This window comes from Dasypus novemcinctus, chromosome 20 (assembly GCF_030445035.2).
Source record: "Dasypus novemcinctus isolate mDasNov1 chromosome 20, mDasNov1.1.hap2, whole genome shotgun sequence".
NCBI classification, from domain to species: domain Eukaryota; kingdom Metazoa; phylum Chordata; class Mammalia; order Cingulata; family Dasypodidae; genus Dasypus; species Dasypus novemcinctus.
In genome coordinates, this window is record NC_080692.1 from 21,066,273 (window position 1) to 21,091,387 (window position 25,115).

General features: G+C 44.7%; 1 protein-coding gene across 2 annotated transcripts in view; it reads left to right on the plus strand.

The window, feature by feature from the left end:
* The window catches only part of TULP3 (TUB like protein 3), an 88,293-nt gene extending 70,706 nt beyond the window's left edge, over positions 1-17,587 (plus strand). For both annotated transcript variants that reach the window (XM_012524332.4, XM_004456204.4), the window contains 7 exons: positions 4,745-4,878; positions 5,227-5,424; positions 6,573-6,685; positions 10,782-10,896; positions 13,961-14,059; positions 14,462-14,633; positions 15,223-17,587. In XM_012524332.4, coding sequence (XP_012379786.1) covers positions 4,745-4,878; positions 5,227-5,424; positions 6,573-6,685; positions 10,782-10,896; positions 13,961-14,059; positions 14,462-14,633; positions 15,223-15,356 — 965 coding nt within the window. In that variant the 3' untranslated portion in view covers positions 15,357-17,587. The remainder of the gene's footprint in view (positions 1-4,744; positions 4,879-5,226; positions 5,425-6,572; positions 6,686-10,781; positions 10,897-13,960; positions 14,060-14,461; positions 14,634-15,222) is intronic.
* The last annotated feature ends 7,528 nt before the right edge of the window (positions 17,588-25,115 follow it).

Below are 25,115 nucleotides of genomic sequence, written 5' to 3' on the forward strand. Positions count from 1 at the left end.
CTATGAAGAGGTCTTTATTTCTGTAATAAATTTAGGCTCTTGATGCCTTAAATGTTTTCTACATTTTATTGCTAATATATAGAAAAATTAATTGATTTCCACATACTGATTTTGTACCCAGTGATCATGCTAAATTAATTAATTAATTTGGTTGGTTATATATGTTTTGCGTGTATTTTTCGTATTCTGCACTTTTCTATGTCTTTTTTGGGGTGAGACCCAGGGGACCCAGGGGATGGGGGGAGAAGCCCACAGGGGACCCAGGGGACAGGGTGGGGGCGGGCCTTCCAGAGCCACGCGCGTGTGCAGGAGACTGGCTCTGGGCTCCTGGGAGGGGCAGCTTGGAAACTTGGTACGAGGTGCCTCAAAGTGGTGGCCAGCGGTGTCAGAGGACACCGGGATGAATCGGGGTCTGCGGGACGTCCAGCCTGGCCTTGCTCCACCCTCGGAACACAGGGTTTGCAGCAGAACGACCCTGGGTCGCCTTCCCTCCTCAGGGCTTTCCTTAGTGGGACTTGGAAATTTTCGGGGAGGCCCAAGCTGACCAGGACCACGTGAGACCACGGCTGAGCCCAAGACGACCAATCCCAGGCACTCGTGATGGCCCATGTCGGTCCCTGTGGGTGGAAGGGTGTGGGGTGCGGTGGCCAAGACTGGTGTGTGCTGGTAGCCCCAAAAGCTCACCTGGCTGAGCAGCAAGGGGCCCCCTCCTCTATGTCTTTTTTAAAAATTTTTTAACAAATCAACTTTATTGATATATAATAATAATGCATACAATTTATCCAAAGTGTACAATCAGTGACTGTATTTGATATAATTGCATTAATCATTTTAATCATTATTAGAGCATTTTCATTATTTCAATAGTAATAATAATAAACAAACAAATTCTTCACCACTCAGTCTCTCTATGCATCCCCTGCTGTACACAGTAGCTATTTCTGGCTATTCTTGCACATTTGGCTATTTTTTAAAGCAGTTTTATTGAGATATATTCACATACCATACAGTCTCTCCAAAGCATATAATCAGTGGATTTTAGTATAATCAAAATGTTTTGTATTCATTACCACAAAAAATTTTAGAACAATTTCATTACTTGGGAAAAAAAGCTCCACACCCCTTAGTGGTCACCTCTCAATCCCTCTGTCCTTCCCCAGTCTTACATAACCAATCATCTAATTTCATCTTAATAAATTGATTTATATTTACATTTTATATAAGTGGAATCATGCACTATATATTGTACTTTGTGTCTGGTTTCTTTCACTTAGTATAGTGTGTTTTTTTGTCTAATAGTAACATCTTATAGTTTTAACATACATTTGTTCAGTTTCAAAGAAAAATAGTCTTATATATACAATTCTACCCATATGCATATTTCACATGAAGTTTTACTATACTACACAGTCCCATGGTACATTTATTTTTAAAGATTTATTTTTTATTTAATTCTCTCCTCGCCCCTGTCCCCCACCACTCCCTTTGTCTGCTCCCTGTGTCCATTTGCTGTGTGTTTTTCTGTGTCTGCTTGCATTCTTGTCAGCAGCACTAGGAATCTGTGTCTCATTTTGTTGCATCATCTTGCTGCATCAGCTCTCGGTGTGTGCGGCACTATTCCTGGGCAGGCTGCTTTTTTTTCACACGGGGCAGCTCTCCTTATGGGGCACACTCCTTGCACATGGGACTCCCCTACGTGGGGGCACCCTTGCATGGTACAGCACTCCTTGTGTGCATCAGCACTGCACATGGGCAGCTCACCACATGGGTCAGGACGCCCTGGATTTGAACCCTGGACCTCCCATGTGGTAGGTGGATGCTCTTATCAGTTGAGCCAAATCCACTTCCCCCATGTTCCATTTTTTAAACTTTCCTTTAGTGATATACCTTAGACTTTCCCTTTTCTCCTACGTCTTTTGATGAATGAAAATTCTTAAATTTGTCTACAGATTCTTTTGGACTTTCTACATAGGCAATTGTCTGTGAATAAGAACAGTTTTATTTCTTCCTTTCTGATTCTTATGCTTTTTTATTTATTTTATCTTGCCCTGTTGTACTGGCTTCATCCTCTAGTCCAATTTTGAATAGAAGTAATGGTATACATTCTTGTCTTATTTCCCATCTCACAGGGAAGGCTTTCAGCATTTCGCCTTTAGGTATGAACTTGCTGTTTGTTTTTAAGACACCTTTATCAGATTGAGTTCTCTTCTATTCTTAGTTTGCTAAGAGGTTTCCCCTGCCCCAACTTTATTGATGAATAATTGGTGTAATAAACTGCACCTATTTAAAATATACAATTTGGGAAGTGGCTGTGGCTCAAGTGATTGAGCTCCTGCCTACCACATGGGAGGTCCCAGGTTTGGTTCCTAATGCCTCCTGGAGAAGATGCGCAAGACAGGGAGCTGGTGTAACAGGCTGCTGCAGTGAGCTGACGCAACAAGACAAAAAGAAGAAACACAATGAGAGACCCAACAAAGCAGGGAGCAGAGGTGGCTCAAGGAATTGAGTGCCTCTCTCCCAAATGAGAGTCTCAGGTTTGGTTCCTTGTGTCTCCTAAAGAGAAGATGAGGGAAGCGGATTTGGCTCACCTGATAAAGCGTCTGCCTACCAACAGGAGGTCCAGGGTTCACACCCAGGGCCTCCTAACCCACGTGCAAGGAGTGCGTCCTGTAAGGAGAGCCGCCCCACGCGAGAAAAGTGCAGCCCACCCAGGAGTGGTGCCGCCCACATGGAGAGCTGACACTGCAAGATGACGCAACAGAAAAGAGATGAGTTTCCCAGTGCCTCTGACAAGAATACAAGTGGACATAGAAAAACACACAGCGAATGGACACAGAGAGCAGACAACTGGTGGGGGTCGGGGGGGAAGGGGAGAGAAATAAATTAAAAAAGAGAGAGAAGATGAGCAGGCAGAGCACATAGCAAATGGACACAGAACAGAAAGCGAGTGTAAACAACAATGGGGAGGTGGGACAAATAAATAAAATCTTTACAAAAAAAAGTATACAATTTGATCACTTTTGGCTTATGTATACATGCATATGTGAAAACATCTAGAAAATCAAGACAATGGACATTTCCGTCACCCCAGAAGTTATTGGTGTTCCTTTGTAATCTCCCTCTCCACTCTGACCCCAGGTAATCAATGATCTGCTATTAATTATTAATAGTTTGCATTTTCTAGAATTTCATAGAAATGGTGGGGAGAGCCTGGCCTGTATTACCCAGCATAATGATTTTGGGATTCATCCATGTTGCAAGTATCAACAGTTTGTTCCTTTTTAGTGTTTGTAGTAATCCATTGTATGGCTATAGCAGAGTTTGTTTATCCAAATGATGTGCATTTGGATTGTTCCAGTTTTTCACCAATAAAAAAGAAAGCTGCTGTGAACATTTGTGTAGAAATTTGGTTTGGACTTACATTTCCTTTCCCTTTGGTGTATACCTAATGGCGGGCGGTATATGTGTTACGTGGTAGATATTTGTTTACATTTTTTTTTTTTTAAAGATTTATTTATTTAATTTCCCCCCCTCCCCTGGTTGTCTGTTCTTGGTGTCTATTTGCTGTGTCTTGTTTCTTTGTCCGCTTCTGTTGTCGTCAGCGGCACGGGAAGTGTGGGCGGTGCCATTCCTGGGCAGGCTGCACTTTCTTTTCACGCTGAGCGGCTCTCCTCACGGGCGCACTCCTTGTGCGTGGGGCTCCCCCACGTGGGGGACACCCTTGCGTGGCACAGCACTCCTTGCGCACATCAGCACTGCGCATGGCCAGCTCCACACGGGTCAAGGAGGCCTGGGGTTTGAACCGCGGACCTCCCATATGGTAGACGGACGCCCTAACCACTGGGCCAAAGTCCGTTTCCCTGTTTACATTTTTAAGAAACTACCAGTCTGCTTTGTAATTTTACATTCCTACCAGCAGTGTTAATGTGAGGACCCAGTTGCTTCACATCCTCACCAACGCTTGGCTAGTCTTCTTAATTTTAGACGTTATCATGAATGTGTAGTTGTGTGTCATTGAGGTTTTGTTTTTTTTTTTTAAAGATTTATTTATTTATTTCTCTCCCCTCGCCACCCCCCCACACCCCAGTTGTCTGTTCTCTGTGTCTATTTGCTGCGTCTTCTTTGTCCACTTCTGTTGTCAGCAGCACAGGAATCTGTGTTTCTTTTTGTTGCGTCATCTTGCTGTGTCAGCTCTCTGTGTGGGCGGCGCCATTCCTGGGCAGGCTGCACTTTCTTTCGCGCTGGGCGGCAATCCTTACAGGGCGCACTCCTTGCGCGTGGGGCTCCCCTACGCGGGGGACACCCCTGCACAGCACTCCTTGTGCACATCAGCACTGCGCATGGCCAGCTCCACAGGGGTCAAGGAGGCCCGGGGTTTGAACCATGGACCTCCCATGTGGTAGATGGACGCCCTAATCACTGGGCCAAGTCTGCTTCCCTATCCATTTACTTTCAACCTGTCTGTGTCTTAATGTATGAAGTGTGTCTCCCATAGGCAGATAAAATGTTTTAAAGAGTTAAACGAGGGTAGTTACAGTGGGAAGGGAAAACAAGGGATGGATGCCTGTGGAAATATACAGAAAAAATTGTCAAAATTTGGATAAAATAGCTGAATTATGGCTCAGAGTAGTGAGAAAAGTTTTACACAATAAAATTGAAACTATCTTTGGCTTAAAATATATACTTTTCTTTATAAAAAAACAGTGTTGACCATTGTTGACAGTTCTTTCTCCTTTTCTGCCAGGTATCTCAGGTAGCTTGAACTTTGATGAGGAGGAGACTGATGGGGAGGAAGAAGAAGGAAAGAAATTAAGATCCCAATCACCATATTCAGAAATAGAGAGACCTAATTCTGCATCCAGCCAGAAGTCAACCCCAGTATGTAGCTCTGAAACCTCTTCCTTTGGCGCTAATTTGACTATTTCCCAAACATATCTTCAGTATTTAGATAGGAGCACTGACTTAAGGGTTCCTTGAAAAGATTTCAGTTCATGACCCCTAATTTCTCCTGCCTCAAGGCAGCTGTTGTGAGGCTATGTCATTTTATCCTACTTGGCTTCTTCATTTACTCTCAATATTTATATTTAAGTTTTCAGAGTTTCCCCTCATTTTGTCAGAAGATCAAAGACATAGGGGTAATCAGTATGCTTTTTTGTCCAGTAAGCGTTTTCCCCAGAGAAGAGTTGGCTTCTGGCCTGGTCTTCTGCTGCTCATTATGCCTTTCAGGACACAGGCGCCTCCAGTACTGCAGCCCCACAGGCTGAGAACCAGCTGGGAGAAGTGGAGAATTTAGAGGACTTTGCATATAGTCCTGCTCCCAGGGGGATCACAGTGAAGTGCCGGATAACGAGGGATAAAAAGGGAATGGATCGAGGCCTCTTCCCTACCTACTATATGCACCTGGAAAAGGATGAAAATCGGAAGGTATGTGAACACTGATTCCTAGGACAAATCTAAGTCAAGGGAGAGAATGCTGAGACAAGGAAACACCACGGGTATTAGGCCAAGTCGGCCAGAAGTAGATGGTATTTATTAATTCTTAGATGTTGTCTGCTCACTATCTTCAAAAAGCCCACAGTCTAAGGGTCAAACGCTGCCGCCAGTCCTTCCTCCCAAAAGTTTTATTCAGAATCTATGAAAATGGACGAGAATGTTTGAAGGTGATTATTTTTTGGGTTAGTTTGTGCTCCTCGGGTTTTATTTTTATTATGATAAAACATGACACTTTAAAAAAGAAGAGCAAGTTTTAGGGAATAAGTTGAATTGAAAATATAAAGAACAAGCAAGTTAAATGTCTTGTTTCTCACTCTAGAAATTCTAATTTATTTTATACCTAAGTTTGAGGCAATTTAATACTTAATAATGAACAACTTACTTAATTAATACCAGGTCTAAGTGGATTATTTTAAGACCCTCTTTAGAAATGAGGTAATGACAGTAGGTGTCATTGTTCTTAGAACCCCTGTGTACTGACCGTTGGCCATGTACCAGCCCGGATTTCCTATCCCTGCTTTATGGATGAGGTACCTGGGCTGACTTACCCACCCCTGGTCATAGTAAGTGGCAATGCCAGATTCAAGTCCATCCTGTTGGATTCCAAAGCCACCCTCTTGGGCACTGCCACTGTCCTGCTTCCCTATTATTGTTCAGGCCTAATGGAGTTTAGGAAAGCTGCATAAGTATGGCAGTGACATATCAGTGAATTCACAGGAATTTAAAACAACAAAATACAAAATGGAGTATTAGGAAAGCAGTCACAGTCGAGAATGGACAGGGATCCAGGGTCCTGTCTCTCCGAAAGTTGGACAGATTCTTATTCTTGGCACTGGATGAAGCTTTTAAAGAGTCACTAGAGGTTTCAGGGACAAAGCTGTAAGTAATTGTATGGAGAATCAACCGGCGACGTTCGAAAAGCTGGTAGTAAATTCTGAAGAGCAAAATGAGGGTTAGAAAAAGGGATGAGGACCCAAAGAGTGACTGTCTGATGGGCACGATGGGCACTTATTAAACGTCTGTTGGTCGATTGGGGTTCTCTTGACTTCGTTTTTGACTGGCATGCTTTCTTTTTCCAGATATTTCTTCTTGCAGGTAGAAAGCGGAAAAAGAGCAAAACATCCAACTACCTTATCTCCACTGATCCAATAGATTTGTCTCGTGATGGGGAAAGCTATATTGGCAAACTCAGGTGAGAGTGCTCTTTTCTGGTTCTTTCATTCCTTTAGTCAGAGTGGGTCTGACTGTATAGCTCAATACAGACAGAGGCTCATTCCACAAGGAGTCGTCACCTAACTGAGACCCTGATAGCACAGTCCGTTAAAGAGAGTGCAAAACAAAAGAAAACAATAAGCCAGACTCACAAATGAGCATGCAGAGATCCTAAATAAAATCTTAGCACATTAAATCCAGTGTGCATTAAAAGAATAATAAGCCATGTTCAATCCAAAAATGCAAGACTTATTAAACATTAGGAAAGCTGTTAATGTATGTCTATCACTTTAATAGAGTAAAGGAAAAAACTAAATAGTCATAGCAGTAGATGTGAATAAAGCATTTGATAAAAGTAAACAGTGGGGAGCAGACGTAGCTTACGTGGTTGAGCTCCTGCTTTCCATGTATGAGGTCCTGGGTTCGATCTCCAGTACCTCCTAAAAACCAACCAACCAACAAATGAAAAACTGAACTGTCACTGGGGAGCGATTGTAGCTCAGTGGTTGAGTGCCTGCTTCCCATGTATGAGGTCCTGGGCTTAATCCTTGGATGTATGTATGTATGTGTGTATGTATGAATGAATGAATGAATGAATGAATGAATAAAGTAAACAGCCTAGGAAATGCATATAGGATAAAAGTAGTAGAAGAAAATTCCTTAATTTAAAAAAGAATATTTATCTCTAGGTAGGCTTTAGGTTTATAATGGTGAAACACAAAAGGCTTTTCCATTGTAGTCAGGACAGGAGAACTAGATGCCTGAAATATACCTAACTGTATCCATGTGTATGTGCTTTGCCTTCTCTACTGTTAAAATAATACAATATTCCTGTTTCTCTTATATTAGTTAAACCCTTAACTTATGCAGTGAATTCCACCTACTCTCACCTATTCAGGAACTTTGCCCCTATAATTTTCTCCTTTCTCTCCAGCATATCATCTTTTCCCTTTTCACTTGATTATTCCCACTGATATGCAAACATGCTGTAATATATATCTCACTTTCCTGTCCCTCTATCACTCATTTATCTGTTCTCCTTCTATGTAAATCTTGAGTTATTTATACTATATCCTCCTTCCTCATCCTTTTTTTCTTCTTTTGAAAGAATTTTGAAATTATAAAAAAGTTATCAAAATAGTAGAGTTCTTCTGTATCCTTAAGTCAGTTTCCCCAGTGTTAAATTTTATATAACCATCGTGCAATTATCAAGACCAGGAAATTAACATGATGCCATACTATTAACTAATGTAGAGACCTTATTCAAATTTTACTGCTTGTCCCAGCAATGTCTTATTTCTGGTCCAAGATCCAACCCAGGGTCCCACATGCATTTTAGGTATGGTCTTAATCTCTTTCAGTTTGGGATTGTTCCTTTTTTTTTTTTCTTCCATGACCTTGACATTTTGGAAGAGTATCAGCCAGTTATTTAGTAGAATGTCTCTCAGTTTGGATTTATCCGATATTTCCTCATGGTTAAATTCAGATTAAGCATTTTTGGCAGGAATCTCACATAATTGATTCTCCTTGGTGCGTCCCCCCGGGAGGCACATGGTATTGCTGTGTGTCGGTGCTGATGGTGTCGATGTTGGTCCCTTCGTTAGGGTGCTGCCCTTCTTCTTCCTTCACACACTTTAATCAGGTTAAACATGACCTTGTGAAGGTCACCAATGACCTCTATTTTGCCAAATCCAGTTGTCCATTCTCAGTCCTCATCTCACTTGACATTTCAAGTAGAAGAAGGATTTGTTTTACTTCTGGAATGACATTTTCTCTTTATTTTCTTTGTGATGGGCTGTTCTTTTTCAGTTCTCTGTTGGATCCTCTTTCTTGACTGTTAAATATTGGCGAGTTCTAGGAACTTCCTCAGACCCCTTCCTCTTCCTTCTCTCCTTCCTCCTCCAAGCTGTCTCATGGCATCATGTATTTACTGATGATCCCCACATTTATATATTCAACTTTGAACTCTCCCATAAGCTTAAAATTAATCTATACACCTCCTCTTTGCTATCTCTACTTAGATATTTAATAGATACTTTCAATGTAATATATCTAGAACATAACTCTTTGATTTCCATCCTCAAAACTTTTCTCCCCTGTCCTCCTCATGTCGAGAAATGGTATCAACATTCACCAATTCAGACCAGACACTTAGAAGCCACCTTCATTCACATCCCATCCAGCAACAGATATCATCCAGTCTTCCTTTCAAATTTACCAGAAATCTGCCCACTTCTCACCACCTCCACTGTCCACTTTATTAGAAGCCACATAATTGCTTTGTAACTCCTTTCTCTACTTCTACTCTTGCCTTTCTGTCTCTTCTTCATAGAATAATCTTTTAAAAACAGATCACATCATTCTCTTGCTTAAAATCCTCTAATGCCCCCCATTGCTCTTTTAATAAAATCCACAGTCCTTACCATTGCTTACCTTAGATGCCTGTGCCCAGTTACTCAATTTCATTTTCCCTCGCTCCCTCTGCCCCAGCCAGCCAGGCTTTCTTACAGTCTCTTGAAATGCTAAGTTCATTCCTACCTCAGGGCCTTTGTACTTACTGTTGCCTCTGCCTGGGACATTCTCTACTTATTCCCTCTCACTCAGGCATCACTTCCTTAGAGAGGTCTTCCCAACCACCATATCAGAAATAGCACAGAGCATCCTCTATCCTTTACCCTACTTAATTTTTTTTTTTCAGCTGGCACTCAATCACAGAGCCACATTGGCTCTTCTGAGTTGGCTTTTTCATTTTGTTTTGCTTGTTGTTTGCCTTTTTGTTTTTAGGAGGCACCGGGAACCAAACCCGGGAACTCCTATGTGGGAAGCAGGCGCTCAATGGCTTAAGCCACATCCACTCTCCCCATTTCTTATATTGCCTGCCATTGTATTATTTTGAGTGTTTATTGTCTGCCTTTCCCCATCAGAATAAAAGTTCCAAGAAGGGAGAGACTTGGTCAGTCTTGTTCACCATTTTATCCTTAGTGCCTAGAACAATGACTGGTACAACGTAGGTGTTCAGTTAATATTTGCTGAATGAATGACTAAATAAATTATAACCCCTCCATTCTGTGGAAATTATGCAACAGATTTTTAAAAATTAAGATCTTTATATTTTGACATAAAATTTCTCTAGGTTATTTATTTATTTATGTATTTATTTATTTTTAGTGTGGTACATTCATTGCAATTGATGAACACATTTCAGAGCATTGCCACTTAGCATGGATTACAGTTTACATTGTAGTTCACACTCTCTCCTGCACAACTTTGTAAGTTATGACAAGATATATAACGGCCTGTGTCTGTCATTGCAATGTCATTCAGGACAATTCCCAAGTCCCAAAAATGCCACAGTATTAAACCTGTTTTTCCCTCTCACTGCCCTTAGAACCTCCAGTGGCCACTGCATCCACATCAACGATATAGTTTTTCCCATTGCTAGAATCACAATGAGTCTATAGTAGAATACCAGTAAGTCTACTTTAGTCCATAGTTCATTCCCCAATCCTGAGGATTCTGGGATGGTGATGCCCACTCCAGCTCTAAATTAAAGAGTGGTCTTCGATCCCATAGGGCCAATGGATGGGAGTCTCTTGCTTGCAGTTGTAGACTCTCTTGGTTCCTTGGTATGGTCATTGTCCATCTTCACCTCCTTGTCAGTTGTCCTGGGTGAGACCAATGAAGTGGAGAGTAGGTGTTGCAACTCCGTTGAGATTCAGGGCTCATCTGGCACATGGACAGCCCAAAGATTTAAGACTCTTGGACGTACACCTGCCCACTCAGTACTAATTATAGGTTCAAATAGAAGGACAGAAGAGCCATGTGTAGGGAAACCACAAGTGAGTCCAACTCTGTCACACTGGGGATATTTTAAGTGAAAAACAAAATCGAGTTTCAGAACAAAATTTTTTTAAAATCCCTTCCTTTTTTAATGAGAGTCTTTGAAGAAGTGGTAATGAACCTTTAGACATTTGCAAAATAGGCAAATAGGCCTCCATTCTGTGAGCTCTCCTAGACTGTGTTTTTGTCAGAGAAAATATACAGCTCATCATGGTGACTCTTTCTCCTGAGTCTAGGTCCAACCTCATGGGGACCAAGTTCACAGTGTACGACCATGGAGTCAGCCCAAACAAGGCCCAGGGTCTGGTGGAAAAGGCCCATACCCGGCAGGAGCTGGCGGCCGTCTGTTATGTAAGTGTCCTCCTCGGAATCGACTCTTTTCTTTAATCTCCTGGATGTCCTGCTGGCACTGCAAACTTAATGTAACCAAAGCCGAACTCATAATCTTCCTTCCCAAGCTTGTTTCTATTTTCGTCATCCTCCTTCTCTGTTATGATATCATTTTCTCCATATATTCAAGTTTTAGTTATTTATAGCTAATGAATTGCCAAATTCAATTTTTTAAAAACTTCTTTTGAGACTCCCTTTACACACCCCCACCCCCAGATGGCTCCCTCATCTGATTGCTCGTTGTTTTCGCTCATTGTCTGTTGGCTGTTTTTCTTTTTGCTTGTTGTCTGCTTGTTTTGGTTTTTTTCCTCGATGTGTGCTTGTTGTCTGCTCATTGATTGTCTTCTTTAGGAGTCACCAGGAACCAAACCTGGGATCTTCCATGTCGGGGGTGGGCACCCAACTGCCTGAGCCACATCTACTCTCCCTCAATTATTTTTTATTAACTTTTGTAAAATATCTTGCTTTATTCCCTCTTCTCTTTTCCTAACACCACTGTATTTATTCTTGCCTTCATCACTTCTTAACCATTGGGGCTAGAGGTTACAGTAAATTAGCAACTGGTTTCTCTGTATTTAGGCTTTTCCCATCTAGACCATTCTATACTGTTGCCACATGAATCTTGCTAAAACATAGTTCTGTTTGATCCAGTTTCAGATCTCATAATGGTGAGCCACTGCTTACAGAATGAAGACCTAACCTAATACTTGAGCCTTTTCTTTCCCCTAGTGGAATTCTCCATCCCACTCCCTTCATTCTAGCTCAGTAGCTCTCCTTTACGTAGTTCCTTTGCTCAAACCACACTCATCTTTCCTTACCTGACAGCCTTCCTTTTCCCTCTCCTGACTCATTGCTTAATTCTATTGATTTCAACAAAGTGGTCTTTCCTGACCACTAGATGTATTTGACATTCCATTGTGTATATCTTCATGGCACCCCGTGCTTCTTGTAATGCACATTTTATACTTTTTTTTGCCCCCCCTTTTTGTCGTTGCCCCCCCTTTTTATTCAAAGAAGTTGTAGATTTACAGAGAGAGTATTCACAAAATACAGAGCTCCCATTTTTAATATTTTATATTAGTGTGGTACCTTTGTTAGAACTGATGAGAGAATATTATTATAATGCACTGTTTTTTAAGATTTTTATTTTTTATTTATTTTTCTCCCCTGCTCTGCCCCCCCGCCCAGTTGTCTGCTCTCCGCGTCCATTCACTGTATGTTCCTCTGTGTCCACTTGTATTCTTGTCAGCGGCACAGGAAATCTGTGTCTCTTTTTATTGTGTCATCTTGCTGCCTCAGCTCTGTATGTGTGTGGTGCCACTCCTCGGCAGGCTGCACTTTTTTCATGCTAGGCGGCTCTCCTTACAAGGCGCACTCCTTGAATGTGGGGCTCCCCTACACGGGGACACCCCTGCTTGGCAGGGCACTCCTTGTGCACATCAGCACTGCGCATGGGCCAGCTCATCACACGGGTTAGAAGGCCCTGGGTTTGAGCCCTGGACCTCCTATGTGGTAGGCGGACACACTAGCCATTAAGCCAAATCCGCTTCCCTTATAATGCACTATTAACTCTAGTCCACTATGTACTTTAGGGCTCACTGTTTGTGTTGCACAGTCCTGTGGCCACGTATTTATTACATGTTCAGCATGAACCAGTTTGTAAACTCTTATTCATTGCATATCCAGACTTGCACAGGGCCTGGTGCATGGTAGGCATTCAAATAATTGTTAAGTGAAAGAAGGCAAGAAGGAATTAACCCAATTCAGGTATTGCTTTGACCCCAAAGTCACAACTTTCCTAAAGTCAAAATTAATCTCATCATTTGAGTCTCAGAGATTTTATGTAAATGTCTGAGAACAGTCTGAATGCCTTATAACATATGGTATTTTTCCTCTGTAGCTTTAGAATCAATTAAATATTGTAACTATGCATGGCTTTCATATATATATCTCCACCTACTTAATGTGCTTATTTATATTTATAAATTCTGCCTGGCTCAATAGACATTTGCGTTTTGGACCCAATCTTGGTGCAGACCCCATTTAATGAAAATTAAATGAAATTCTCACTATTGGTCATATGGTTCCATGCCTTCATTGGGAAATAAATATTTGTTGGTATGAAAAAGTTGGACAGTTTGTCTACAGATGTCTCAAATTTCACTTGAAACTAAAGAATTTTTTTTTAAAGATTTATTTTTATTTATTTCTCTCTCCCCCCCTCCTCATTGTCTGCTGTCTGTGTCCATTTGCTGTATGTTCTTCTGTGTCCGCTTGCATTCTTGTCAGGCAGCACCAGGAATCTGTGTTTCTTTTTGTTGCATCATCTTGTTGCGTCAGCTCGCTGTGTGTGTGGCGCCACTCCTGGGTGGGCTGTGCTTTTTCACATGGGACAGCTCTCTTTGTGCATGGGGCACCTCTATGTGGGGGGCACCTCTGCTTGGCGCAGCACTCCTTGTACACATCAGCACTGCGCATGAGCCGGCTCACCACATGGACCAGGAGGCCCTGGGTACCAAACCCTGGACCCTCCCATATGGTAGGCAGACACTCTATTAGTCGAGCCACATCCACTTCCCTAAAGAACGTTTTAAGTTCAGGTGTTCAAATTAGGTTTAAAAAGAGGAACAATATTACTTTCCTGTTTTTGATTCTCTTTCTCTCTCTGTGTTTAACTACAGTAATATAATACCGTAGTTTTTGGTGTTCTTCACATTGTCAACATTTTACATGCCCAAGAAAGTCTCTTGTTAAGAATTGTCTCGGGAAGTGGATGTAGCTCAAGTGGTTGAGTGCCTGCTGCCCACGTACAAGGTCCCATGTTCGCTCCCCAGTACCTCCTGAAAACAAAAAGAAAAAAAACAAAAACGAAAAAGCCACCTCTCATTGGGGAACAGCTCAGTGGCTGAGCGCCTGCTGCCCATGTACGAGGTCCTGGGTTCAATCCCTGGTACCTCCTGAAAAAAAAAAGATGTCTTTTTTTACTGTCCATTTCCAAGTTTTCCCATATTTTCCTCTCATCTAGGAAACAAATGTGCTTGGATTTAAAGGCCCTAGGAAGATGTCTGTCATTATTCCAGGGATGAACATGAATCATGAACGGATCCCATTTCGGCCACGATATGTAAGTAAGAACCTATTTGATCAGCAAAGGACTCTAAAGACAATAATATAATACAGAAAAAGTCAATACACATGCAGAAAAAGAAGTAATGATTCTTCCAGAATCCCAAACGTGAATGTGGCTCATAATCTTTAAGAGAGTCCTGACTCAGAACCTCGGGATGAGTGCAGTGTCAGGGTAGTTACTCAAGTAGCTGATTTGAAACCACTTAGTCTGCAAAGAGAAATGCTGAATATTGGATAAGGATCAAAAAACCTGGTTTAATTTTTGTTTTCTTTGCTCTTCTTTACCCTTTCTGAAATGGAGAAAATATTCCCCCAACCCACCTTCTCCTTCACCAAGTCAAGAATGAATGCGTTCTTATGGTTCTCAGCTCAAGGTAACGATTTTCCCTTCAAACAGGACCATGAGAGCTTAATCTCAAAATGGCAAAACAAAACCATGGAGAACTTGATTGAACTGCACAACAAAGCCCCAGTTTGGAATGATGACACGCAGTCCTACGTCCTGAACTTCCATGGTCGCGTCACGCAGGCATCTGTGAAGAACTTCCAGATAGTCCATGACAATGACCGTAAGCCACGGGAAGGGCTGGGTGCGAATGGGAGAGAAGACGGTCCTGCAAAATGGGAAGTGGGGAAACGAGCATTGCCAAAATCGATACAGGAAATTATATTCAGGAGAGAAGTAAGAGAGATTACTTCTCTGCAACAACAAAACTACAGTTTGAGGGGAAAACCTCTAATGCCTTGTGTTGAGAAGGGGAGAATAATGTGCGATTTACTGTGGCAAATCAGAGGAGTCTTAGGTCAGGCTGTGCAGGGAGGCGGAAGCTGGTGACCGCCGACGAGGGTCCCTTGGTAATCTGAGCCCATGGAGCTCGCACTGCTCCCAGTGAGCTACTCGGGGCTTCTCTCCTCTTGCCCTTTCAGGCTAGTCAGGAATAATCTCCCATTCTCTGTGATTGCAGGGAAGGGTCACAGGACCCTTGCTCAAGATTGGCAGGTACTCTTGTTGATAACCTCTTTCCATCCTTCCAAAAGTTTCCTGTCTTAACTTTAAACAGACCTGGTGATAAGTGGACCCTATTTGTGTGTTGTAAATAGGCTTTTTCCCAGTACAACCTCATTGTCTTCTAACCTCTAATTTCTTTCTGTTTCTAGCTGACTATATAGTCATGCAGTTTGGGCGTGTGGCAGACGACGTGTTCACACTGGACTACAACTACCCACTGTGTGCACTGCAGGCCTTTGCCATCGGGCTTTCTAGCTTCGACAGCAAGCTGGCATGTGAATGAGGGAGAAACAAGAAGCAGAGCTGGGCTTTCTCACCACAGAGCTTTCAGGAGCAGATAGTTACCTTCCTTGTCCCAGGGCACAGAGAGCAACAGTCTGCCCCATTTGCAAAGATCCCTGCATGTGTCTGTGCGTGTGTGTACGTGCACACACACACATACATATGTAATATATACACACTTATTTGGTTATATAGACTTAGCTGGGTCACAGTTCAGCAGGGTAAGAGCTCATTCAAAGCACAGTGAAGGTTCTTTCCGGAGCACATTGTTGACTCCTGAGGTTACTGTCTGCAGATCCTGTGCCTCAAGAGTCAGATTTCCCTGTGCTTGGAAACTTGCAGCTAGAATCAGGTTCTAATGATTAAATACTTGGTCTCTTTTTAAAGACCTTTTCAGAGAGGGATAACTCCCTAAATTGCCTTTATTTTCCAGGGCCAGCAAACTTTTTCTGTAAATGGCCAGATAGTAATTATTTTGGGCTTTGCACTCCACATTGCCTCTCTCCCAACTACAGCACAAAAGCAGTCATAGACAGTTTGTAAATGAATTATCAGGGCTGAGCTCCAATAAAAGTTTATTTATAAAAACAGCCGGCAGGCCAGATTTGACCTGTAGGCCGTAGCCTGCCAGCTCCTGCTTCAGATAGATCCACATCATCCGTGGGCTTGGGCATCTTCCCGAATGGGCCTGCAGTCATGAGATCACACAAGTGAAAAATGGCCATACCTAGGAAGCAGCAGCCCTGCAGATTGGCGCTAAAGGGGAAGTCAGGCTGTACCTCCTGTGATGGAGCTTCCACCTTGTTTTGGCGAGGATGGTTTCTAGAGCATCATCTACCATTAGGACTGGGGAAACCCGCAGCCAGTGAGGCACATGGGGGATCTGACTGCCATCCCACCCAGCTTGCCCAAGGGGGGAGGCAATGCCAGCCACTTTACCACCCTGACCAAAGACATTATGCTTACTAGGATCTAGAACCACGCCTGCTTTCTCAGAAGAAGGATGGCATTTATTCTCGAAGCCAGCATGCTTTCCCCTTGGGGCTGGGAAGCTACCGATGTCACTGTCCCTCCCTGCCCTGTCTTTCCATGGAGCAGCTTGGCTGGCAGCAATCTTGCTGAAAGTGACCGTGCACGTGGCGATAAACCAAGTTGCATGGGAATTTGGTATAATGATCATAATTTCAGTTTAGGCCTGCAGGCATAGCTGTAGAGATGTCTTAGTCTAGTTAAGACTGAGACTGATTCTCAACCCAGGAGTGCCTCCACCTCTACATTACTACGGAGCCTTTAGGATAGGGGGACCCAGACACCTGCAGGCAGTATAAGAGGTAGGAGCATTATACGTAGACACCCGTCACTGTCGTCGTCAAACAGGGAGAGGTGGCCGGAGAGGCCCTGGTGAGGACCGGCTAGCTGGCTCTTGAGCTCTGGGCCTTTTTCCTGGACATAAATATGACCACCTCCCTAGAGCCTGGCTCATTGGTCCCCATTGTGCTCCTGTCACTGTTCCTCACAGATCATAAGATTGCGCCTGTCTTTCAGATTATTAGCACCTCCCAACAAATCATATGACCCTTTTACCAGGTCACCAGCCCCGGAGTGCTCCTGAACCCTGAGAGCCCAGGACTTCCTGAGCTCAGCGTCCAGCACTGTTCCACTCCCAAGCCTCTGTGCAGAGCCGTGGGCCAGACCAGGGCAGGGAGTTAGAGGCTCTTGCTCCTCCTTTCCCCTTCTGCGGCCTTGCTTTCCTGCCTGCTCCCGGTGCTCCGTGTCCAACAGCCTTGAGAGGAGAGGACCCTGGGAGATGAAAAGCGCTGTGCTCAGGCCCCGGAAGGCCCTCCCTGCTTTGTTTCGCATGATTGACGTCCACCTCAGGCATGCTTCCCATCAAGTGCCTCGTTTCCAGAAGTGCCCTCCAGCCCTTCAGACCTCCGCCCCCCCACGCGCCCCCAACCCTGTCCTGATGCACAGCTGACCAGCCACCCTTGTTGAAGTCAGTGAGCTCTTGGCTTAGCTGTATCTCAAGTTGCAGCGTATGACGGTTTCTGGGGAAGGAGAGCCTACAACGGGGTGACTGGACCTAATTCTGCTTCCTCCTCCTGTCTCAGGCCCAGAGAGATTTACACTCCAACTTTATGTGCTTTCCGCGTGAGTGTGCAGGTGATTGGTTTCACATAAATCATATTTATACCTTTTGTATGCTACAGAAATAAAAGAATTTATATAACAGTTTGTCACCATTCTTTATAAAGTCTCAGCCCCCGGAGTTCCTACTGTCATGTTCTGTAATCATGATTTTCATCACTTGACAACAGTGAACTTTGAGGCATATCACTTCTTTGAAGCATAAACGTAGCAGCATACACTTCACCCTGGGGAAGAGCAGGAGTCTGCAGACTGCAAAGTCCATAGTCCAGGGACTCTCGAGACCCACCAGACATGTGACACCAAGAGTTTTCTGGAGAGATGACAGACCTGAGCGTTGAGCATAGAGGGGGCCGCAGAAGGGTAGAAATTGTTCTGGATGGCTGCCTTCTGGATTTCCTTGGTTGGCACTGCTTACTGATTCAGCAGCAAAGCAAATATTTAAATGTGAAATATATCCCATCTCTTGCTTCTTTGTGTTCATATTTTTTTTTAAATTATATTTTTACATGTTCATATTTTTTAAATTACCTTATGTAGATTACTTAAAAAAAATGTTCACAAATTTTACTAGGCTTTCCTGTGTTACCAGTGTCATGGTGATAACAAAACATATGGGAAGAAGCAGAAGAGCTCAAAAGTCAGCAGGACCAGAGCAGGATCAGAGTTGAACTCAGTTCTTACAGCTTGATTTTTCTTTCACTTGATTCATTTTGGCTAAGGGGCATGGCTGGTCAAATGAATTCTTTGTAACACTTCTGCAGACTTTTCAGTGACCAAGAATATACACAGGGAAATGGATGTGGCTCAAGCATTTGGGCGGCTGGCTACCACTTGGAAGGTCCCAGGTTCAGTTCCTGGTGCCTACTAGAGAAGATGAGCAAGACAGCAAGCTGGTGCGATGGGCTGGTGCAGCGAGCTGACACAATGAAGGGACACCATGAGGAAACAACAAGACACAACAAAGCAAAGAGCAGAGGTGGCTCAAGCGATTGAGCACTTCTTTCCAACATGGGTGGTCCTGGGTTTGGTTCCTGGTGCCTCCTAAACAGAAGATGAGCAGACAGAGAACACACAATGAATGGACACAACAGACAGCAAGCACAAACAACAAGATGGGAGAAATAAAATCTTTAAAAAATAAAGAATACACAAAAGGTTTCAGCAAATGTTCTTAAAATCTGAATTAGGCCTGCAAACGGCTCATTTTGTTCAGATGTTTAGTAGATCACAGAAGAAATGAACTAGCATCAATTTGCTTCCTTTAGACAGCATTCTAGGTGCAAATAAAGCAGTGGTTAGATGAAGGTAAAATACCTGGATTCTGGTCTCTCTTCTGCCCGTCATTTGCCTTGTATCTTTTTCCTCATCTGTAGATCGAGAGGTTTTGAACTATGGGATCTTTTTCAATTCTTGAGTTGCATGATTCTCCCCATTCACGTGGCAGCAATCTGGAATTTCCCTCAATGTGGTTACCTCCTGGACAGCGTCATGCTTTTCATAGCTGTAAGGAAAAAGTCACAGACCTCAGGAAAAGGCCACAGAGAGCTTAAGCTGAGGGACCCTTTTCCTCAGCTCTCCAGCACCTTCTCTAGGTCAGATGGATCCTGCCCCTGTATTTATATCATGTCTAGGATCTGCTGCTCTCCAGTCCAGGGTCCTCTTTTCAACTTCCCAAACTGCCAAGGACCTGACAGTTTCTCTCCCACCTGCCCTGACACTGATGAATTGTTTCGACTCCTTGCCTCGCTTTGGCTTTGGTTTCCTCATTATCATAGTCAATGTAAATTCTTTAAAAGCCTCACAGTCTTCTTTATCAATCAACACAGACGTTTCCTTCATCCACCCAGAGATGCCACAATAAATGAAAAGTTGGCTCTTGAGAATTTTAGGCAAGCCCTGATGAAACCACAGATGGATGCGTAGCGCCACCTTCTGACCAAGGGTGCACTTTGCAGATGTGTTAAAAGGATCAAATAGCAGATTCTGTATCCAGGTGACATGTAAGTGCCTTCAACATCTGGACTACATTATCATGTCCTTACTAAGTACTCTTGTGACTCTTCCAAGAAAAGTACTATTTCTGGGATTTAGAAGTCGTTTGAGGAATTCCAAATACAATGCCCAGGATTTGACACATAACAAGCACTGACTGGGTACAGGCTAATTGAGGATTGTCATTCCTATCAATGTTTTAAAATGGAACGGTGAATTTGGGCTAACTTAGCAATGCACTTACACAAAATGACTTAAGATGTTTATGAAGCAAATTTGGACGGTTTTCCAAGGACTGTGATAAGAAAGAAAACTAGCCTGATTTAAATAGGTAGCTAGACATTCAAGTTGTACTCAGCCCTGAGCCTATTTCACTTTTTTTTTTCATTGTACTTTCCATTTTTACTTAAAATAACACATTTTGAGCATATCCTGTGTTCCAGGGATCCCTGTAAGCCCTCTCTGTTTCACTCTTCACACAAAAACTCCCACAACTTTTCACCTTCACAGCGAATGGCTCTCAGTCCTGACCCCTTAGCCCTGCAAGCGCCATCTAGCTAACTGCTCGACATCGCCTTTGGGATGGTCCACAGCTGTGCTGGCCATGTGATAACCCCTAGTCACATGTGGCACTTAATTAAAATTCAGTTCCTCAGACCAGCTGCAGTTCAAGTTCTCACCAGCAACACGTAGCTAGTGCCTACTGAACTGGGCAGTGCAGATATCACACATTTTCGTCGTTATAGAAAGTCCCGTGGGCCAGCGCTGGTCCACAGGAATCTCAGCTGCAGTTGTTACTCTACCAGTTTTCCTCCTGTGTGGAAGTTACTTGTCTCCCCGCCCACCCCCTTCCCACACTGGACTGCTCGAGGGACAAGGCTTATGACCCTCGTGTCTCCCTACTGGCCATCTAGCACAGCGCCAAAGACATCACGCACGTTCAGTCAACGTGGGAGGGGGAAAAATGGGATAAAAAAAGGAACGATGAGGAAACTGAGGCTCTTAAGTGTGCCCAAGACTATAATTCATATATGACCAAACTGGGATTTGAACCCAGATTGCTTAACTCCCCAGTAAGGTCATTATACACAGCTTACTTCAATTCTCATTTTCAGATTATATCAGACAATCACTGAAGATGGGGATTTTAAGAGACTTGTGTGAAGCCTTCGTCTGGGCTCAGGAAAGCAATTACCTTGTTTCAGTCTAGTTCCCTAGAGAGTGGACCTACAGCCTGTTCTCTTTGATGAAGTGATAACAGAACGAATGTTACGCTTACACATTTACAGACTGCTTTTACCCTGTGGATGGCGGGGAAGACTCCAGACAACTTTAACAGAGGTCCATTTTGTTCTTCAAAACACAGGACGAAGGGCACTTGGTGTAGAGGGAAGAATCCTAAGAAAAAAATGTAAACCATAGAAATACAGGATGGGCAGCTTAAGAAAGAAACAGAACCTGGTCCTAGTTGACACCAGCAGGAGGAATGGTGGGGAAGCGAAGCTTTGGGGATGTCTCAGAAGCAACAGACTTGCCTTTTACCTAATAGTGAGGGAACAATCTCTTACCCTGTCCTGGTCAGTTTCTTATTAGGCTATTAAATCCAGTTGTGGCTTTTGCGTGTGTTTTCTTTATTTCATTTTATTCCCCCCTCCCCCTCCCATGATTCTCTCATCTGTCGGCTCATTGTTTGTTTGCCTTCTACAGGAGACACTGGGAATGGAACCCGGGACCTCCGACATGGGAGGCGAGTTCCCAGCAGCCTGAGCCACATCCACTCCCCAGGGGCTGTGGTGTCTGCTGGCTTTTGTCCTCTGCTCGTTTTTAGGCATCTGCTCGTTGTGGCAGGGTGTGGGTGACTAGCTCGTTTTCTTTCGGAGGCACTGGAACCCAAACCCAGGACCAGGCGGGCACCCAACTGGATAAGTCACATCCATTTCCCAGTGTGTTTGTTTTTAAGATGTGGAGAAATTAGGGAAGAGTTAGATATATAGTTGTAATCTCATTTTTTTTCCTGATTATAAAAGAAGTTTGTTATGGAAAATAAAGGGAAAAAATGAGAAAATAAATCCCCTTATTCCTCAACCTTTCAATGGTAATCACTTTAAAATAGTTTCCACTTTTTATGAAAGAGGCTCATATTATATATTCTATTTTTAGAACCTGCTTTTTCACATACTGTATCATGAATGTTTGACTTATTAAAAATATCTTCTCATTAACAGCTGCATCCCATCTCATTTGTTTAAAAAATTATCACGTGGGTAATTTAACTCTGACTTAGGTGTTTTTGGAAAAACAAAATTTGTTAAAGGAACGGAAATACTACCAAACAGCTGATGCTAAAAGTAATTATGATTTTTGAATTTGATGTTGGAATTCGGCTAACACAAATAAATACCCTCCCCACATCAAAACTGACCACATGGGAAACGGACTTGGCCCAGTGGTTAGGGCGTCTGTCTACTACATGGGAGGTCCGCGGTTCAAACCCTGGGCCTCCTTGACCCGTGTGGAGCTGGCCCATGCGCAGTGCTGGTGTGCGCAAGGAGTGCTGTGCCATGCAGGGGTGTCCCCCACGTAGGGGAGCCCCACGCACCCACGCAGGGGTGTTCCCTGCATAGGGGAGCCCCACGTGCAAGGAGTGCCTCCCCTAAGGAGAGCCGCCCAGCGCGAAAGAAAGTGCAGCCTGTCCAAGTATGGCTCCGCACGCACAGAGAGCTGACGCATCAAGATGACACAACAAAAAGACACAGATTCCTGGTGCGGTGCCACTGATAAGGATAGAAGTGGTCGCAGAAGAACACAGCGAATGGACACAGGACAGACAACTGGGGTGGGGGGAGAGAAACAAATGAAAAATAAATCTTTAAAAAAAAAACCTGACCACAGCCCTGCCCTGCTCCTCCTGCACCACCCTTACCAGGCTCGACCAGGGGGTGGCTGAGTGATCTGCCCCACCAGCCTGCGTGGGGGCGGCACCCACATCTCTCCCAGCTTGATCCAGACACAGGAACTATTTCCACCACTGCATTCGTTCCGAGGGGCCAGAGCTGTCCTTTAAAGAATGCAAATACCCTGAAGAAATGCAGATACCCCTGGAAGGGGTGGGATATGGATATAAAATCACCTTCCCTCTCCAACTCTTCAGCATATGTACATGTGAGAACTTTCCGGTACCCAGAGGAATCTCGATGCTTGGGAACCTCGGCTTCTTGAAGGTGCAGAACTCTGGGAGCCAGGAAAAGGTATGAGTCAGGGAGGGGCCAGGCCAGAAGACAATCCACTTCAGCTTGCAGAGTTTCTAAAGTAAATCCTGAAAAGGCGTAATAGTAAGACTTGGAGGGAGTAAAGGAGAAAATCTGATGTCCAGGTTTCCTCTTCAAGTCTGTGCGGATGGCGACGCCAAAGCATCACTTTCCTGCGTCTCCTGTGGATTCCATCCTGCCTTCCCGGCAGCCACCTGAGCCCCGCTGGACTCCTCTTCCAACTCTACCCATCCCTGCTGTGGCTTGAATTCCTTAGCCCAGTGAACGGCGCCATCAGCGGTTCCGCTGTCAAAGTTCAGTGACTTTTTATTCTCTCTCTCACCCTCACAACGAAACTGGTCGCCAGTTCTTGTTTATTTTTGTCCCTGGGCTGTTTCCTAGACCCTTTCCTTTCTTCCCCAACCTCAGGGCCACTGCTTGAGTTTCAGGCGCCCCGATTCTCCAGTCCAACCCCGACACTGTCGCCAGAGGGGCCTTCCCCTAGTGGCACTGAGTACTTCACAACTGAGACTAACAGCCCTAGACGGCACCCAAACTCTCCAGCATGGCGTACAGCGATCTTCACAACCTGGCACCAACTTTTCAGTCTTCCTCTCCACCCGTGCCAGCTTCCAAGCCCGTTCCTCAAACACGCCTTGCTCACAGGCCTCATACCCTTGGACCTACTGCTCCACGTGACTCAACTGGTTTTCCAGTCTCAGGCAATCTCTCATTTATCCTCGAGGGCTAGACCAGGAGACCACCCCTGTCACCTGGGTTCCATTCTCCCTTCCCTGGGGCTCCCATTGGACTTTGTATAATTGTCTTCCCCCGACACTACACTGCGAGCTTCTTGAAGGCAAGGAGCTATCCCTGCGCTGAGCATGGTGTTGGGTCAGCAGACACTTAACAAATAATGGTTACATTAAATAGCTAGTGCTTACAGTTTGTACTTTATTTGGCCCCTATGTATTGTCACCTTTTCATGCATATGAGATGTGACCAAGCCCTGATGTGACTCACTATTTCACAAGCCAACCAGAATGTCTATCTCAAATGAGGGCTGCTTCCTTCAAAGCCATCGCCACGTGAGAACGAGTACTTAGTCCCATCATGCTATCATTGCTCAAAACCCTTTTGGAACACCTCTCTGACAAACAGCTTTGGCATTTATAGTTTTTTCTTATCAGTATGTTCCGTGGTAGGATTTTTTTTTTTTTCAACTTTTATTAGCCACTTCTCTATCCCAGGCACCAGGCTGGTGCCCTGGGAAAGATAAGATCAATCAGTCTTCTGGGAAGTTTCTGTTTGGTAAGGGAGATAAGATCTGAAGATCACTGCAATACAAGACTCAGTTGACAATGGGTTTGATTTTTGGAAAACGCCAAAGGTCCTTTGATTTTCAGCCGGCCAGCACCGTGGATGACGAAGCTGAGTGATAACACGGGTGCTTTAGGCCCACTTGTTCTGAAGATTGCTAACAGCCCAGCCGGTTTGCAGCAGCAGCCCGCCTCTTCCCCAACAAGACACTAAACTCCTTTGGCACGTTCGTTTAAAACCCAGACTCCCTCTTTGTGGCCATGCTCCTTTTACACGGTGAGCCTTCCAGCTAACACACGCTTTTTGAGGGTAGGTGCAGAGGTCTTCGCCTTCCTTGCAGGGCACGTAAGAGTTGTTAGATGCAAATTCAGAGTTACTAGCGCAGAGTGTCTCACGCCGTGCCTACGCGGACTTCACACTGAGTGTCCTTTGCCCCATGTGGTTTCGCTTCGCAGGAACAGTTTTGCAGCTCCCCAAGGGACAGAAGAGAACAACTGAAAGGATTAAAGCCGGGGAGGGGCAGGCGCGGGGGAACTGGTGGCGGATCCGGGAATAGAACCCGGAGTTCCTGCTTCCTGGTTGCCCAGAGCAAGTGTCCTTTGGTGGGACCCGCGGGGAAGGGAGCAGCCCTTCCTGCGCGCCGGGCGCCCGCTCCCAGCCCGGCCTTTCTGCCGGACGCAGAGGGACGCCGGCCGGTGGCCAGGGACCCCAGGGTGGCAGCGCGGGAGGTCAGGGTCCCCCCACCCTCCGGTTAAGAGGACGATCCCAGCTCCCGGGGAAGGGCGTCCGGGGCTCCGCGGCGAGGGGAAGAAGAGAAGCGCTTCGGGGAGGAGGGAAGGGGCCGGGGCTGAGAGATCAAAGGGAGAGCGTGAGCGCGGGGGAGCGGCCGAGGCCGGATCCAGAAACCGAGGTCAAAGTTGAGGGGTCCGCGCGGCTCCGCGCCCCGCCCCGCCGGCCCCGCCCCGCCCGCCGGCGTCCCAGTCTCCTCCCCGCGGGGCCGGTGGCGGGGCCGCCACTCCCTCGCTCGCTCCCTCCCTCAGCTGCGCGCA